The following is a 17,862-nucleotide window of genomic DNA, read 5'->3' as shown; positions in this document are numbered from 1 at the left end:
AATGCAACTTTTCTGTAATAATATCATAACACCAACACATTTGGCTCTGGGAACTTGTGATGTACTCTGGTATTTAGGTTATATCACAATATGAAAACATAATGTTTTTGATTGTCAAAGACATCTACAGTCCCCTCCAAAAGTATTGTAACAATGAGGCTGATTCCTTTATTTTTACTGTAGGCTGGAAACATTTGGGTTTGACACCAAAAGATGAATATGACACAAAAATTCAACATCTCAGCTTTTATTTCCAGGTACTTACATCTGGATCCGATACACAACGTAGAAGATAACATTTTTTGTAAAGAAGCACCACATTTTTAGGTGTTCAAATGTATTGGAACAGATAATTAAAGCAAATAAGACTTAATATTTTGTTGCAAATCCTTTGCTTGAAATAACTGCATCAAGTCTGTGACCCATTGACATCACCAAACTTTTGCATTCTTCTTTTGTGATGCTTTTCCAGGCTTTCATTGCAGCCTCTTTCAGCTGTTGCTTGTTTTGGGGGGTTGTTCCCTTCAGTTTCCTCTTTAGCAAGTGAAAAGCATGCTCTATAGGATTCAAGTCTGGAGATTGACTTGGCCAGTCTAAAACCTTCCACTTCTTGCCCCTGATGAACTCCTTTGTTGTTTTTGCAGTGTGTTTTGGGTCGTTATCTTGCTGCATGATGAAGGATCTCCCAATCAGTTTGGTTGCATTTTTCTTTAAATTGGCAGACAAAATGTTTTTGTAGACTTCTGAGTTCATTTTGCTGCTGCCATCAGGTGTTACCTCATCAATGAAGATTAATGAGCCCATCCCAGAAGAAGCCATGCAAGCCCAAGCCATGACATTGCCTCCACCATGTTTAACAGTTGAGCTTGTGTGTTTGGGATTATGGGCAGATCCTTTCTTTCTCCAAACCTTAGCCTTTCCATCACTTTGGTAAAAGTTAATCTTTGTCTCATCAGTCCATAACACTTTGTCCCAGAATGTTTGAGGCTCGTCTCTATACTTTTTGGCAAAATCCAGCCTGGCCTTCCTATTCTTCTTGCTGATGAGTGGCTTGCATCTTCTGGTGTAGCCTCTGTACTTTTGCTCATGAAGTCTTCTGCGAACAGTAGATACTGATACTTTCACTCCTGCCCTCTGGAGGTTGTTGGTGATGTCACTAACAGTTGTTTTAGGGTTTTTCTTTGCAGCTCTCACAATGTTTCTGTCATCAACTGCTGTTGTTTTTCTCGGTCTACCTGTTCGACGTCTGTTACTTAGTACACCAGTGGTTTCCTTCTTCTTTAAGACATTCCAAATCGTTGTACTGGCTATGGCCAATGTTTGTCCAATGGCTCTGATCGACTTTCCATCTTTTCTCAGCTTCACAATTGCCTCTTTCTCCCTCATAGACAGCTCTCTGGTTTTCATGTTTGTTACACTTCTTGCTGTAAATGCAGTCTCCTCTGGCAAAACCCAAATGTGAAACTGAGCAAGTGCTATTTATTGTTTGAATAATTAGTGTAATAGGAAACACCTGGGCAACAAAACACACCTGTCAGTCACATGTTCCAATACTTTTGATCACCCAGAAATGTAGTGTTCCTTTACAAATAATGTTATCTTCTAAGTTGTGCATCAGAACCAGATGTAAATACCTGGAAATCAAAGCTGAAATGTTGAATTTTTGTCTCATATTTGTTTTTCGGTGTCATACTCAAATGTTTCCAGTCCACAGAAAAGATAAAGGAATTTGCTTCACTGTTCCAATACTTTTGGAGGGGACTGTATGTATTGCACTCCAGAGATACACTATATTACCAAAAGTATTCACTCATCTGCCTTCACACACATATGAACTTGAGTGACATCCCATTCTTAATCCATAGGGTTTAATATCATGTCGGCCCACCTTTTGCAGCTATAACAGCTTCAACTTTTTTGGAGTGTGTTTATGGGAATTTTTGACGATTCTTCCAGAAGCGCATTTGTGAGGTCAGACACTGATGTTGGACGAGGGGGCCTGCACTGTCTCCGCTCTAATTAATCCCAAAGGTGTTCTATCGGGTTGAAGTCACTCACCCGTGTCTTTATGGACCTTGCTTTGTGGACTGCTGCACAGTCATGTTGGAACAGGAAGGGGCTGTCCCCAAACTTTTCCCACAAAGTTAGGAGCATGAAATTGTGCAAAATCTCTTGGTATGCTGAAACATTAATAGTTCTTTTCACTGGAACTAAGGGGCTGAGCCCAACTCCTGAAAAAAAACCCCACACCATAATCCCCCTCCACCAAACTTTTCACTTGGCATAATGCAGTCAGACAAGTACCGTTATCCAGGCAACTACCAAACCCAGACTGGTCCATCAGATTGCCAGACAGAGACACGTGATTCGTCACTCCCGAGAACACGTCTCCACTGCCTTAGAGTCCAGTGGCGGCATGCTTTACACAACTGCATCCTACGCTTTGCATTGCACTTGGTGATGTATGGCTTGGATGCAGCTGCTCGGCCAAGGAAACCCATTCCATGAAGCTCTCTATGCACTGTTATTGAGCTAATCTGAACGCCACATGAGGTTTGGAGGTTTGTAGTGATTGATTCTGCAGAGAGTTGGCAACCTCTACGCACTATGCGCCTCAGCATCTGCTGACCCTGCTCTGTCATTTTGCGTGGCCTACCACTTCATGGCTGAGTTGCTGTCATTCCCAATCGCTTCCACTTTGTTATAGCACCACTGACAGTTGACTGTGGAATATTTAGTAGTGAGGAAATTTCACGACTGGACTTGTTACACAGGTTACATCCTGTCACGGTACCACGCTGGAATTCACTGAGCTCCTGAGAGCGAACCATTCTTTCACAAATGTTTGTAGAAGCCGTCTGCATGTCTAGGTGCTTGATTTTATATACCTGTGGCCATGGAAGTGATTGGAACACTTGAATTCAATTATTTGGATGGGTGAGGCTTGGGTGTTACCCTGCTTTATCAGAGAATTGGAAAAACCGGTGCTGGCAAATCGGCACAACTGCTAAGCGTGGAGATAAAACTCGGATACTCGGCTGACGGAATTACACCAGAAGATAGCTCGGATCGAAGGACTGATCAGTGACATCTCAGCCCGATCTGAGGAGGAACAGAGACAGAATGATAACATCAGTAGACAGTCCAAACACAAGAAAGGTGAAGGGACTATCTGTTAAACTTGAGGAGATGTCGAAGCTACTCCATGCATCTGTAGGGGATGACGAGCACTGAGGCCAGACCAATTGATTACTGATCTGGATAAATTGATCGCTGATCGACAAATGAGTTCTCTGCATATTGACTGTATTGTTCTGTGCCCCCCCCCCCCCCCCCCCCCCCCCGGCCTGGAAGAATAGCTCAGCGGCTGTGCTCCTCTCAAACTCCTATGCAGCTCACATCCCCCCCCCCCCCCCCCTCCCCCCCCATTATGTCATTATGTGATTGTTGTGTTAGATGTATGTATCGCAACTTGCAAATTAACTTTTCAGGAAAGCGTGTTGGCAGCACGAAATAAATTTACAGCGGCCCGGAGGCTATACTTCTGAATGTAATTTCGCCTGTACTTCTGTGCAAGTGACAATAAAGCTCTATCTATCTATCTATCTATCTATCTATCTATCGAAGCTAGCATGCTAACCAGCCCCGTCCTGTCTCGTAATACCACTTTTTACCTGAAGAGGTGATAGTGAGTCATTATCTAGCTTAGTCTTCCATTAGTCAGTGAATGGAACGGTAAATGCAATGGTGGCTGAAGTTTTTGGAAAGGCATCATCACCACCACCAGCACCACCCACTCCTGACAAGAAACCACATCTGGTGGAAAAGAAAAGATGTGGCCTTGCTTTCCACGTCTGAAGAGGGCTCTTGGCAAGTAACACGCAGCATGCGCTCAGTGAATGAAGGCCAGGCACACAGAAGGGGCTGGTAAAGATGCAGACAGGGCCAGTAAAAAGTTGATAGATTTTGTGTCAGTGTGTCACCGTACAGCAGCATATTGCTGCCACGCCGGAAATGGATCAGTATCATGTTATAACTTGAAAAGTTTACTGTTATAACAAGATGTTTTTCTCTCTATAAAATGATATTTTCATGTCATAACAAGATCACTTCTCGTTCTGACATACAAACATATCAAGTTATATCACAAGGATTCCTGAAGCTCTGCTAGAGGGATCTATCATACAGAAGCCCTGTGCCCTAAAGCAAGGCACATGTAATACACACATACATTCTTTAGGAGCCTCCTTCTCCTGTAGATTTTATCAAAAAGTTTATTGTCCTAGTGTGTAACTGCGTTGGGGGTTGAAAGAAAGAACAGACAGAACAATATCTGTCTTATACACAATATCAAATATTTGTGTATTTGATTTACTGAATTTAAATTGTGTTCACCTGTCTCCTTCTTTGCACTGCTTCCTCTGTCAGACCAGGAACAGCCAAATGTTTTGGAAGAGTCCAGACCGGGGTTCGAGGTTTAAGCACTGGAGACCAGAGAAGTCAAATCCATAGAGCTTTATTCTTCAATACAGAAGTCAAAAATCCGAGCCGCCCGCGTAAAACGACTGAAAACATATCATCTGTACATCATTTTATATTGTGAATTCTAGGTGTGTTACAGACCAAGGGGCACATCTGACCATGCCCCTTTTTCCCTTATTTGTTTGTTTTTGGGATGATCCTATTCATGTCCAAAATTTGGCCCTTCCCACTTTTCCAGTGGCAGACCGTTGACCAGGTTCTTGGACAGGTCTGAGCGTAACTGCGCATGTCCCGCTCCATTCCCCTCCATCTGCCTGATATGAAGTCAAACTTATCTCTTATCATACTTGGTTTTCTAATAGTATCTAGGTACACTATCCCTTTTATTAAATGCCACATATACCAGCACCATCCCTCTACATACCCCATCATTACAGTGTCATTAAAGTACCAAAGCTTATGCAGAGAATGAGAGATAACTCAGTTGTTATTCAGCAGTAACAGACAGAATGTCTCCCTAGGCTGCCACAGGCACTGATAAGAAGAAAACAAATGACCTTTTTTCTCCCAGATGAATACAGGAGGAATACACACTCACACACACATTGCACAGGAATACAGGAGGAATACACACACACACATTGCACAGGAATACAGGAGGAATATATAGATGGATTAGGACACATTGCACAAAATTTGACACTACACTTAGTCACTTCTCTGACCTTCTTGCCCAAGTTACTCAGCTTGGTCGGACGAGCGACTCTAGGAAGAGTCCTGGTGGTTCCAGACTTTCACAGTTATTGAGTCCACTGTGCTCCTGTGAACACTCACAGCTTCAGAGATGGTTTTATATCCTCGCTCTGATCTGTGCTTCACCACAGTTTTATCACAGAGATCTACAGACAGTTACTTGGACTTCAGGATTTGGTTTATGTCCTGATATGCAGTGTGAATTGTGGGACCTTATATACACCGCTGTGAGCCTGTGTATATAAGGTTTCTGACCTATGTCGAATCAGGTTTGAGACATGACACTTTGTCATTAAGGCTATTGAGTGTAGCTTGATGGCCAAAAACTGCATTTGTGCAAGTGTGCAAAAAGTGTTTCTGAAGCCAATGTTACATACCTACACATATCTACAACCATGCATGATGCACATACAGAATACAGTATATAGATACACACTTTATACATATACATTCTGGTGTGTTGTGGATAAACTTAAATTGTATTTTAGAAATGTTTGATGTGCTTCATACATTATTTATGTAATACTGTAATCAGTTATAAGACTAATGAATAATGTTAGCGTTTCCTTTAAAACAACAGTTTTGTTTTTGTTTTTTTGTTTTACGCAGCTGTTAAAGTAATGATAAAGCTTTTGCTTAGACAGAGTGTTGTGCTTCCAGCCTTGGCTCTTTTGCCTCAAGTTACATTGCACATGTGACATTTTCTGTCAGCAGTGCCGCTGTGGATGCTCACAGTCGCCTCCTGGAAACAGAAGAATGACTGTATTACACTGTTTTATAGTATTGTATACTTTGGTAGCACTGAAGAAATTCCTCTTCAGGTCTTTCTTACATGAAAATATCAAGAGAGTTTTTCATTGAATATTTTGTAGGACCACTTAAATACATTACATACTGTGAGTCACAGCTGTAGTGTGCTTTTACCACCAGTTTGTCACCATCCATTTTTTTCTCTCTTGTGTAACTGGTCCCTACTGCAAATGTGCTGTAGAAGCTATGAGAGTAAATGAGAGTCCCACATCTACACCATCCCACTACCACTGCTAGATGTTCCCACCTGACGCAGTCTGCCAGGACCCTCATTTTAGCTTGAGCTGAAAAGATGAGTGGACTAATTCATACACACCTGTGCCATCTATTGCAGTCCAATACAATGAGTCAAAATATAACAATCAATCTATTCTTCAAGAAACAATAAGTATAGTTTAGCTTTTCATTGATTGATTGATTGAAAATTCCACAATTAGTTCAACACAATGAGAGGTGTGCAGCACAGCTGACCAAAGCAAAGGGTAATAATAGAAACAAAATATTGGATAAAAGTGACACCTGACATTTGAGGAAATGGTTAATAATTTAATTTGATAAAGGTCATACAATTAATCAAATATGAAAACAGTCTTTTGTAATGGATTTGTTGTTTCAGCAATATGTATATTTCTGCTGTGTCTCTGGCTTTAACAGCTGTGTCTCTTTTTTCTTTGTGTCCCCTGCACATCTCAGACATCCACCCATCAGATAGAGGGGGCTCCAGTCATCATACCCTGCCACACACCCTTGTCTTCTATCTTTAATGTTAAACCAACACTGCCCTCTTCAGGTGAAAAGAGAAGCAGCCAGTCAGATGACAGTGAAGGGGACATTGGGACGGACAGCACCGCTGGGAGCATAGGAGGCTATAAACTGCGGGTGGGCACAAACCTCTTGTCTTCCTCTTCTTCCTCTTCATCATCTTTGTTAGCTCCTTTTTCGCCCAAGCCTGAACCACAGCCCAGCTTCTCCTCAAACCAAACATCAGACCTCTACAGTCCACAGCCTGAAGTCACACTTTCCACAGAGACACAGTCCAGTGCTGGACAGAGCCACACACTGAGCACACACATAGACACAGACAGTTTGACTGAAGGAATAATCAGGACAGATGAGGAGAAGGAGGAGGTGGGAGAGAAGGATAGCCAGGATGTGAACCTCCTCACATTAACCTTCGGCCGGCGTGAGGAGGAGGAGGAGGAGGAGGAGGAACCATGTCTTGGCACGGCAGAGGTAGAGCCAGAATCTCACTCTGCCCCGGAGGAGGACAGCATTACTCCAATTCAACCCTTGCAAACCTGGGATACCAGGGAAGCTGCCATAGAACCTATTTCCTGCTCCACTGATGAAGATGAACTCTCTGGATATATGGGCCGCCCATGTACAGATGTCTTACAGCGTTTATTATAGAAGTCTCTGGGTTTTGCAGCTGTAAGTGTGATAAACGTGGTAAACCCAGTCTTCCAAAGAAAGACACATAGTCACACTGGTCCAAATTCATCTCCATCGGCAGTCTCATTACAGGACATACTGTACTCACACAGAGTCCATCCTTCAGCTGTACTTCAAGTGTTGAAGTACAGCTGAAGTGGTGATTTTTGGTTTCCAACATTTCCAACTTTCCCAAGTTTCTATTTTTGGTTTGTTGTTTTAACCTTCTCTCCTGAGTAAAAGTATCTGACACACTGGAGCAAACCTCACAGAAAAAAATCTGATTTAGGATGAGACCCAAAAAAAATACCGTGGGACCAGACCTGTTGTGTTTCTCTTCACATAGTTTACTGTATGAAAGTTGACTGATGAGTGTGTGTCCTCAGGTAAGAGGCAGATTCAGAGTTCTTCAGCTCTCTAGTGTGAAGATAAAGCCAGATAAAAATACAGCACTGCCCATTAAACTGATTCTGGAACTGTACACACTTGTATCATGGTCTGGTCAGCAGCTAGAGGACTGAGAGCACCAATGTACTTTGCATTCCTGGATGGCTCTTGTCATTTAATTGTGCAGTTTTATTTTGTTGCAGGGAACCAGCCAAACACAAAAGACATCTTTTTTTTTTCTTTCTTTTTTTTTACTACGCTGTTGCTTTTAAACACATTGCTGATGCTTGTTTGTCATGACAGAATTTCCTTTGTGGATGTTGTAACAAGCTGAAACTATTAGCTGCTTAATTGATTACTTGATCATCAAATGAATCAGCCATTTTTTGATACTTTGATTCATTTTGCATCACTTCACCATTTGAGGCATTTGTACAGTAAATGATTCCACTGGTGTCACTATGTTCTTGTTTTTCTATATTTGCTAACTTGTCGTGGTCAGTATCATCTGAAGTTACACATTGCATCAGGGTTTAGTTTAATAATACATGTATTGTTACAACTTTTTAAGTATGCAGCCAACTTTATTTCAACAATATAATCAAATTCCACCACTGTGAATTTTTGTTAACTGTAAAATCTGGCCATTTGTTATCAGTGTCAAGCTGCTAAAGGTCTCATACCACTCTGTTCAGCCATAAACATGCATGTTCCACAGTAATAAAGTAAGATTTCACTCATTCTTCTTCTGTCAGCTGTATTATTGCAGTAAAAGCAGCAGGAAGTGTCAGTGTGCAATTGTTCACTCTCACTTTTTAAAGAAACTAAAGTGTATGATGAGAATAAAATAAATAAATACCAGACTGATCAGAAACAAAAAGTGAAGGTAAAGCCAAGTTTGCTGACTCCAGTTTAAACCAGTTTTGGCCCGACGACAATAAAAACGAGTGAAATGCAGGATTTAATCAGGGCAGAAAGCACAGGGAGGGACTTCTGGGGAAATGGAAACTCAGCCCTGCACATGATAACAAACGGTGTTTGCCAACCCCCACACATACCCCCAGCTCCCTCCCATCCCTCTCTATATGTTGTCTCAAACCCAAAAACCTGAACCTCTTGCATAAGACGTTTAACTGTGAGCCATAACACCAGTCCATGGAGGGACGATGAGGCTGTGGGTGCTGTTGCTGCTTCTGTATTTCCACCTTGGTAATGCGCCCTGGACTGAAGGTGGGGATGATTTCATGTGTCTACAGATGTGTGTGTATGGATGTGCATCTGTATAGATGTGTGTATACAGATGTGTGTAAATATATGTGTATATGTATGTGAGTATATGGATGTGTGTATATAGCTGTGTCTATGTGGATGTGTGTTTATGGATGTGTGTATATAGATGTGTTACACTGTAGCTGCTCGTAGCTGAGAAGGAGTCATTGATGAAATGTTTCTTCCATCTGTGCAAACTGTAGACTGAGCAGTGTGTAGTGCGGCAATTAACAATATAAATACTAAGGGTGAACAGTGTCGTAGGAAATTCAGATCATCTCACTCTTCCTGTGACATTTAGGCTCTTGCTCTCTCCCCCTCAGCAGTGGTTGGTATTTCACTCCCTGCACCATCCAACGTCTCCATCTCCTCCTTCAACATGGAGCATTCAATCAGCTTCCTGCCAGGGCCCAGGACCCCCTCTGGCACCCTCTTCACCATCCAAGTCATCTGCCACAGGTATCTGTAAGTCCACCGACATCACAAAGCTCAGGCAAAGGAGCAAGTGAGGCAGACTCAGAGCTACACCTGAAACAGAGGCACTAATTTAGGGGTAGCTCTGAATCAGTGCCTCTGTTTCAGGTGTAGCACTGAATCTGCACCTGAAACAGAGCTACACCTGAAACAGAGGCACCGATTCAGAGCTATACCTGAAACAGAGGCACTGATTTTGGGGAGGTCGGGGTATCCCATTTACGTGGAATGACTCCCCTTCCATGAACGCCTCAGAACAGATGCTTGGCAAATGCGCCTGATCCCTCAGAGGTACCTGCGTGAGAAAATAAAAGATATTATTCCACATATAACATAATCTACATTATTCTCAAATGGGCCATTCTGTGTATGCTGATACTTTTGGAGGACTTCAACTTGTGACAGGATTTCTGCACTGTGGTGCTGCGCAGTGACATATGTTTCATATGTTTCATTTTTGTTTCTGAAGCACAAACCTTGTGAGTAAGCACTTTCCTGAAAGAGTAAATGTGGACTGGTCACAACAAGTGTGAGTTCCTTGTTATCAGGATGACACAGCACAGCGCAGGAAGCTGCATGTTGATAGGTTTTCTCTTCCTCCTTCTTGGCATTAACATTCATTGCTGTGCTGAAAGGTATTTTTTGGGATGACACACTGATCTTGCCAGTGTTCTTGGATTATCAGCAGACCGCCCCCCCCCCCTCCCTCTGATATTTTCTTTTATTTTGGAGGAAGAAGTCATGGACACCAGTGAGGAGTTGTGTGGACCTGACGGCTGGACAGGTGTGCAATCTAACCAGAGAGTTCAAGGACCCGTACAGTCACTACAAAGCCCGCGTCCAGGCCTTCACGCCCACCCAGACATCCAGCTGGACTGAATCAGGCTGGTTCCAGCCTCTGTCAGACAGTGAGACACCACCAACATATTTATACATAGAAGATTTAAAGGATGTCGTCCAGCATCTCCTTCACCATCTCTCAAATGGCAGCCATCTTTGCTTCATTTTTTTTTAAATGACAGTTATTTATCCTGTGATTACTCTCTTCCCATTTGACTGAAAGTAAGTTCATTCATTCATTTCCCCCCACAGCTGTGTTGGGACCTCCCCATGTGTCTGTGTCAGGCTGTGGGAACTGTTTGATCCTGCAGCTCAGAGTTCCTGAAACAAGGGGGCTCCATCAGGACCTGCAACTGATGGACCTCTACAGAGGAGTCATTTTCCATGTGCAAAGGACCAGGGACGGGGCACAGGTATGCATCAGAGTATTGCAAATTTTATTGCATTTGTAATGCATCAGGTGCCTTTGTGTAAGGTGAAAGGAGTCAGTTTTGTGAACCACATATGATCATCATCATTTGATGTTGATCATTTCGCTTTTCCAAACCGCAAACTCCACTTTGACCAACAGGGTTTCTGTATCAACTTGCACTGATGCATCATTTAGAAGTTGTCCCTTGTAGTGACAGAGCGTTTCAAGAGATTTAACAGCTCTCAGCTCATTGTTTTGGTGTCAAGGCCTGATGGTGGCGCTGCAGGAAAGGGTCAAGTGGTCACCACAGCCAGGATCCAGTACAGACTTACTCACTGTTTCATGTGATGATCATCATGTGGAAAAGGATTTCAACACATTTGTCATAATGATAAAAAAAAAAATCCCACCTATACCAACTGACAGGTCATTGAACACAAAGGTGCTCAGCTCCCACTTCAGGTGGGAGCAGGGCTGGTTGATGGGTCCATGTGTGGGGAAAGGGAGACAAGGCTGTTGAGCCTGAAGTTTGATCAGCTGGCCCTGACACCAGGCCAGACCACTGACTTAGTATGAATGTCTTACTAGATTTGGGACATGCAGAGGCTCTCTGGACGTTTCTCATCATTTTTTATGGCCCTTGTCAGTGACAGGCCCTTGGAATTGTTTGGTTTTTACCCTTATATGGGCTCCCAGGAAGAGAGCCATCAGTGCTGGTCACTTCACAAAAGATTCAGGCTTTCATCATTCTTTAAACCACATTTCCCATAAACCCTGTTGTTTCCTGTCACAAAGAGGATATTGCTTCCCTTCCCCTTTGCGTGTGACAGTAAGAGTAGTAGAGCAGGGTTTTTTGGGTATTTTTCAGAAATACTGTTTTCACAGGAAGTGAGCAGTTGACTGTAAAGTGGGGACTGTTTTCAAATTGCATGTAAAATGGTTGATAGACTCACCCAGACTCTGGTCTCTGGTCTCATAGTTTGAGCTTTCTGAGCTCGTTCCCATTACGTTTATATGTGCAAGTTCTCTTTTTTCAGACCCGTGTTCTTGAGCCTCAGACTAATCTGATTTGTATTTTCCCACCATGAAACCCTCCCCTGTTATATTTCCGTCTGCATCATTAACAGTTGTGCAGCTTTCATTTAGTCTCAGCTTAAATGTGTTGGGGGTTTTTTTCTCTGAAGATGTAATTTGCTTTCTTACGTGATTCATTTAGGTTCTCTGGTTAATGTATGATTGGAGTTTAAACAAAAGAAAATGAAACAGTTTTGACAATCTCCAACCTGCCTATTCCCAGTGAAAATCTAAATACAGATGGGTTTTTGTTTTTTTTTTGCATCTTAAACTGTGCTTAATCAAAGTAATATAGTTAGAGTCAGGGGAGGTTATTAAGGGCCCAGCAGACCAAAGAGATCAAACCGAACACTGCTGATTTAATTTAACTAGATCTGAGTCTTTGTCTGGTTCAGGTTCATTAAATACTGGTTTTGGACTAGGTCTGGGTTTATAGAGAATCCACACTGGTGTCATCACTCCTGTTCCAGAAATTCACAAAGGTGTTGGTGTGAAGTGGAATGAAGATACTGTAAGTGCTGTTTACTGAGACAGTGCTGGCATGATTTGATCCATGTGTATTTATCATCCCTAATAGACAACAGTGGATTTCTGCACATCTGCATGTTTCTCTAAGAGTGTTGGTTTCAAGTTTAAATGATATGAAAGTCAGAGCAGTGTGATACTGAGAAATCAGAACAACAAAGCCACAAGGCAGCTGTTCTTTGTCTCTTTGAAAGACTCACACAAGGCCAAAGAGTATTTTGCGCAAAAGACATGTCAGAGGCTCATGTATGGCTTCGAGAGGCGTCGGCTTCCCTCAGATGGCTGATGTTTTTCAGAATGTGTGGTTTTACCCACGTCTTCCTCTTTTCCTCTCACTTGTGTTTTCCTGTGTTCGAGGAAACGCTCGGCCTGATGAGAAGAATAAAAAAGAAATTCATCTTCACATCTGTAATTTCAATCATCTCACCCCACGTTACGAAATGCAAACGTGACAAGAGGTGGTCAGATCAGATGTTAAACCGTTAGTGGAGAGAATGATACGTAAAAATAGTCAGAATATAGTCCCTTTTTCCACTTCAGGTTTTAAAACCTGAAAAAATGCAGTTATTGCTGTGACATCCAAGAGACACAGGCAGGATTTTCTTAACCAATTGTGTGAATAATTAAAAATAACTAAAAAAGATTGTGCTGAATACCTGCGGTGTGGCAGCTCTTTCTCTTGAAAAATGAAGCACTTTGACGCAGAAAGAGACATTCATCGGTTTTACTACAGAAACAACAACAGTTTCTTTGGAATTACAAGAAATGGGTGAACACCAAAAGCTGAACAAAGAAAGAGAGGAGCGCCACCTACAGAAACAACCTTTCGGAAACAACAGTAAATCACTGAAGAACAGGCCACAGAACAAATCTGTGCAAATCTGTGTCGAGTTACTTTACAGAATAAGATGTACGTCAAATTAGCTGAGCTTCAACAAACTAAACCATTAGTATGCTACTTTTTTTTAAATTACGAACATACTCTCTCTCTCTCTCTCTCTCTCTCTCTCTCTCTCTCTCTCTCGCACTCTCTCTCTCACACACACACACACACACATATGTATATATATACTGTATACCCACACTGAACTGAGGAAAGTTCCAGCAATGAGAAACTAACCATGCTATGTTAACTCAAGCCATGCTAGGGCAAACTACATTAACTTACTCAACAATTAAATGTGTCTCCATTGTTACTGTTACTTTTTTGTACTGAAGTATTTAGAATGGTCTAACACTAACTCCCACAGATATCTCCACTGAGAATTTGGCTTAAATAATAATAATAATAAAAAACAAACAAACCTACTCATGTTTTAAATAACCCATTTTTTCATTTTTTGGCATGTGTCACACACTGTGGGTCAAGAGTTTTCCATGTTTCTGCCCTTTATCTCCTGCTTTATCTGTCTGTGTGTTCCAGTTCAGACTGAACCTGCCCTACAGTGAGGAGACTGTGATCACGTACCTGCAGCCAGGTGTAGAGTACTGTGTGACCGTCTCTGTGAGAACGCTCTTCAGCTCCAGCTCTGTCTCCAGTAAACCTTATTGTGCCTTCACCAGCCCTCCTCCACCCAGAAGCTCATGTACGTAAGAAAATAAAACAGAGAGCACTAACCTTGAAACAGGTCATCTTCTTTATCCCTCTGTGCAGTCAGCTTTACTCTGTTAGACTGACTGATGCAACAAAGCCATTTAGCAATTCCTCTGTTCACCCTCTGTCTGCCAGCTGTCCTCAGGTGAAGACCTTATTACAGAAATGTGATGGATTTTACATGTTGCTCTCATGTATGAAGACAGTATGTATGCCAGTCTATTGCTGCCACCATGACAAAAAATATTATTATGTAAACGTACCCCAGTCACTTTTACCTAAAAGTCACAAAGGCAGTGGAAGTAGGTTCTTACTCTTATGTTTCTGTGACAAAATTAACACATTGTGGATTAAATGCGGTCAGTGTAGCATTTGACAAAATGGTGTCGGCATTATAATCGTTTGTCATGTGCTCGTGGTTCAGTGGATCAGGTATTTTTAATAAAGCTCAGCTGCCTGGTGCAGTGCTGCTGTCTGTTCCCGTTACCCGTCACTGCTTCCACCACAGTTTGTTTTGTGGTTCGGTCATTTTGAGACTCAGTGTGGAAAGTTCACAGCCTGTCACACTGTTGAAGTTGTAGTTATTTTAATGTGGATGGAGGTACTTGTAATTCCTTGTAGTTTTTTGGGAGAAAAGTGTCCCAGAGTATTTCATGCTTTTTTTGTGTCCAGACAGAACAAAATCACTGGATTCTCTGTGGGAAAAGAACTTTAAAAGGGTACCAGGATCAACTGAGTTTGTTGATTTAGTGCAGTAATGTGGCCGTACATGTAATTCATTAACTCAAAAAAGTTTACTCTTTAAGGGCCATGCACATCATTGATATACCCACACAGGTTTTTCCTCTTCCGTTGCCCTATCACACCTCTTCTCAGAACTGCTTGGGAGTGTACAAACTGTGCTGGATTGACATCTTCCTCCCATTAGCTTTGTTCCACCTGTTAGAGGGTAGACAACTTTCACCAGTACTACTTTTAATAGCACTTTCACTTTGGTGATCTCACAGAACTCGTAACATAGCTCCACCCACCTTCAACCTGAACAGAGCTCTAACTGGTCAGAGGTCTAAACACCTGTGTGTGTGTGTGTGTGTGTGTGTGTGTGCGCAGAGCCTTCTAGATGCCAGAAATGTGATATGATCTATAAACAGCTTCACAATTTTTCCCATCTTCATTCTGCACCAAAATAGATTCCAAAGTTCATCTGAAATCGGACCAGTGATTATGGACCAGTTGTTTAGTGCTGATCAGGTACCACCAGCTAAAGCTGCCTTCATGAAGGAAGTAAATATTGAAACTGGCAGCTGTATGTGAGTAGGCTACTGTTCCTCTTCAGTGTTTTTAGCTGCAGACTAAAATGGCTGAAAGAGGAACTTCATTTGAATTTTAACGGTCCCTCTCCAAGAACATGGCATGGAACAATTTCACACAGAAATATGACAGTGATTAGCCACAGGCCAATTAGCAGTGAAAGCTAACTGAACTTCCAGTCTTTCCATAATTAATGTTATTTCTACATTGATGAGAAGTGTGTGTTCCTAACAGTATGTCCCCATCTTTTACAGTGCATGTGGTCTTCGGCCTGCTGGGTGCTTTCTGTATGCTGGGATTCCTCCTCTTTGGATTGGTTGTTTACCGTCATCAGCTGAGCTCCGAGTTCCTGAGACAATGCCGATCCAGAACTCTGGTAACTGATCTAGCTCTGTGTGCTGGGAATGTAATAATTAATTGTTCATTTATGCCTTAAATGTACACACAGGGTGATGGTGTCTACAATGTTATCAGTATCATGTCATTGTGTCTCTTATATCAGTCATACACAGATACACAATAAAAGCTCTACCAGCTGCCTCCTGACTGCCCACAGCCCGATTCAACCACTGAGGAGCAACTCTGAGGGGGGAGTGGAAGACATTTCCAGTGAAAGTGTTCCAGGAGGGATAGGACTGAGGTCAAGACCAGAAGAGCATATTTAGGCCGAGTTAATTTGACTGACTGGTTCTGAGAAATGGACAAACTGAGGTTAAAATGTCTGGTTTAGCATCAGAGTGAGGTGTTAATGTTGTCTTCATGTTAATATCGCTAATCTTCTTCTGTTTGAGATGAATGATGTTACTGTTGTTTCAATAACTGGATCACACGAGGAGGAACAGGAACTGGAAATAAACTTTAGAAATACCTTAACCAATACATGAAACGCAGCCATCTCTATAGGAAGAACCACAAAAATCACTTTTGTTCATGCATTAGTTTGAATAATTTACTGAACTTGCAGTATGTGCATTATTACTTCAGGTAGTGTCTTTACTTCTTTGAATACTGCTGTCTAACCTGTTATCTTCTGCCAGACGAGCATAGTGATGCTTTTTCTGTCATTCTTCACATGGTTACTGCTCTTGCTGACAAGCTGTTGTGTTCTAAGATGAAAATGTGCCCTTTAATTCCATGAACATTTCTTTGGCCTGCTTTAAAATATTGCAACGAATGCCTTTCATTCAAATTAAAACATGTTGTACAATTACTGACCACCAGCACATCAAGTTTTATTCACTAAATGTATTTGAAAGATTGCCACAATCTGGATGGTGATGGTGGAGAGAGCTGAAAATCTTTTGGTGAATAAAGCATGTTGTGCTGGAGTAGAGTTGTGCAACTTGTTTTAACATTAGCACTGAAGCTAATTTTGGTCTACTTTTTTCTTCTTTTTTTTAAACTTTTCAATGAACATTAATGTAATTACAGTTCTTCGATCTTTTTTCCAATAAATAAAACTGAAATCAGTGGCTTCTTCTTTTGTCTGACATGAGGTTTAGGGAGTAAACACAGATAGTCTGAAGATTTGTTATCAGTGCTCCAGAGTTCGGAAGGGTAGGAATACAGTGTCCACTGCTCCTCTCTAGCTGCTGATATTAAAGAGACTCTCCTGTGATTCAGTTTTGCACCTTAGTAAAGTTGGAGGACAAGAACTTTTTAGAGACAGGTAAGAAAAAGAATGGTCAAACCCAAAGCAGCCGAGGACAAGATATCCTGACATTTCGGCAAGCTACAAAACACAGGGTCCTACATCTCCCATAGTGCAACTCAATAGCATGTTTTCAGAATCAGAATCAGAATAACTTTATTAATCCCCGAAGGGAAATTCTTACTGTTACTTACAACTCCCAGTTGAAAATGAAGAAAAGAGGAAAATTGCACATAGAGTGTGTAAAATTTCTAGAATAAATAAGTGAAGTGAAAACAAAATAACAGTATAGTATAATGAAAATCAAGTAAAAATATTGCAATAACTCCAATATCAAACAGAACAATATACAAATAATAGAAAAATAGAAAAAACAAGATATCTTGCAGATATGTACATGAGGTTTGTGGTTGATGGTTTAAAAATGAAGTATACACAGTAGTGTATATGAGTGTAAATGAGTGATTCTTACAGTTCAGAGTTATTATTTCCTTGGACCCTTGTCTGTCTGGTAAATGCCCTGATACATCAAACTCCAATTTATAATGCAGAATTTCTGTTTAAAGGTTGTAGAACGCTCCAGAGCCATTGCTAAATCATTGTGTCATTAAAAAATGTAGACATTTTAGCATCAGATCCTTCAAGTCCTGTAAGTTCTGAGGTTGGGCCTTCTTGAATTCTGGGAAATTTGGGGGCCAAGTCGATACCCTGAACTGTTTATCATGTTCCTCAAACCATTCCTGAATCATTTTTGCAGTGTGGCTGACAGAGGCCGCTGCTGTGAGGGAACACCATCACCATGACTGGGTGTACGTGGTCTGCAGCAGTGTTTAGGTAGGTGGTAGTAAC

General features: G+C 41.6%; 2 protein-coding genes across 6 annotated transcripts in view; both read left to right on the top strand.

Moving 5' to 3' along the window:
• The window catches only part of LOC121194766 (interferon alpha/beta receptor 2-like), a 29,479-nt gene extending 21,846 nt beyond the window's left edge, over positions 1-7,633 (top strand). For both annotated transcript variants that reach the window (XM_041057781.1, XM_041057780.1), the window contains exon 8: positions 6,739-7,633. In XM_041057781.1, the coding sequence (XP_040913715.1) occupies positions 6,739-7,455 (717 nt within the window). In that variant the 3' untranslated portion in view covers positions 7,456-7,633. The remainder of the gene's footprint in view (positions 1-6,738) is intronic.
• A 1,301-nt stretch (positions 7,634-8,934) lies between these two features.
• LOC121194768 (interferon alpha/beta receptor 2-like) lies at positions 8,935-16,038 on the top strand. 4 transcript variants are annotated; one of them, XM_041057788.1, is made up of 7 exons: positions 8,935-9,093; positions 9,459-9,591; positions 10,339-10,514; positions 10,699-10,859; positions 13,881-14,043; positions 15,617-15,738; positions 15,865-16,038. In XM_041057788.1, the coding sequence occupies exons 1-7, from the start codon at positions 9,030-9,032 to the stop codon at positions 15,883-15,885; spliced, it is 840 nt and encodes a 279-aa protein (XP_040913722.1). In that variant the 5' UTR covers positions 8,935-9,029; the 3' UTR covers positions 15,886-16,038. The 4 variants fall into 4 exon arrangements, with proteins under 4 accessions (XP_040913722.1, XP_040913721.1, XP_040913720.1 ...); XM_041057787.1 differs by having other exon boundaries at positions 8,945-9,093; positions 9,456-9,591; XM_041057786.1 differs by having other exon boundaries at positions 8,946-9,093; positions 9,434-9,591; positions 10,343-10,514.
• Positions 16,039-17,862: the final 1,824 nt, after the last annotated feature.

The sequence above is a fragment of the Toxotes jaculatrix genome, chromosome 15 (genome assembly GCF_017976425.1).
Source record: "Toxotes jaculatrix isolate fToxJac2 chromosome 15, fToxJac2.pri, whole genome shotgun sequence".
In the NCBI taxonomy this organism is placed as follows: Eukaryota; Metazoa; Chordata; class Actinopteri; family Toxotidae; genus Toxotes; species Toxotes jaculatrix.
This window is presented reverse-complemented; position numbering and strand designations above follow the sequence as displayed.

Coding starts and splice junctions, on each gene's coding strand:
- LOC121194768 (XM_041057786.1), top strand. CDS start 9,030: ATGAGGCTGTGGGTGCTGTTGCTGCTTCTGTATTTCCACCTTGGTAAT. Junction 9,592..10,342: donor ATCCAAGTCATCTGCCACAG/GTATCTGTAAGT, acceptor TTTTGGAGGAAG/AAGTCATGGACACCAGTGAG. Junction 14,044..15,616: donor TCCTCCACCCAGAAGCTCAT/GTACGTAAGAAA, acceptor CATCTTTTACAG/TGCATGTGGTCTTCGGCCTG.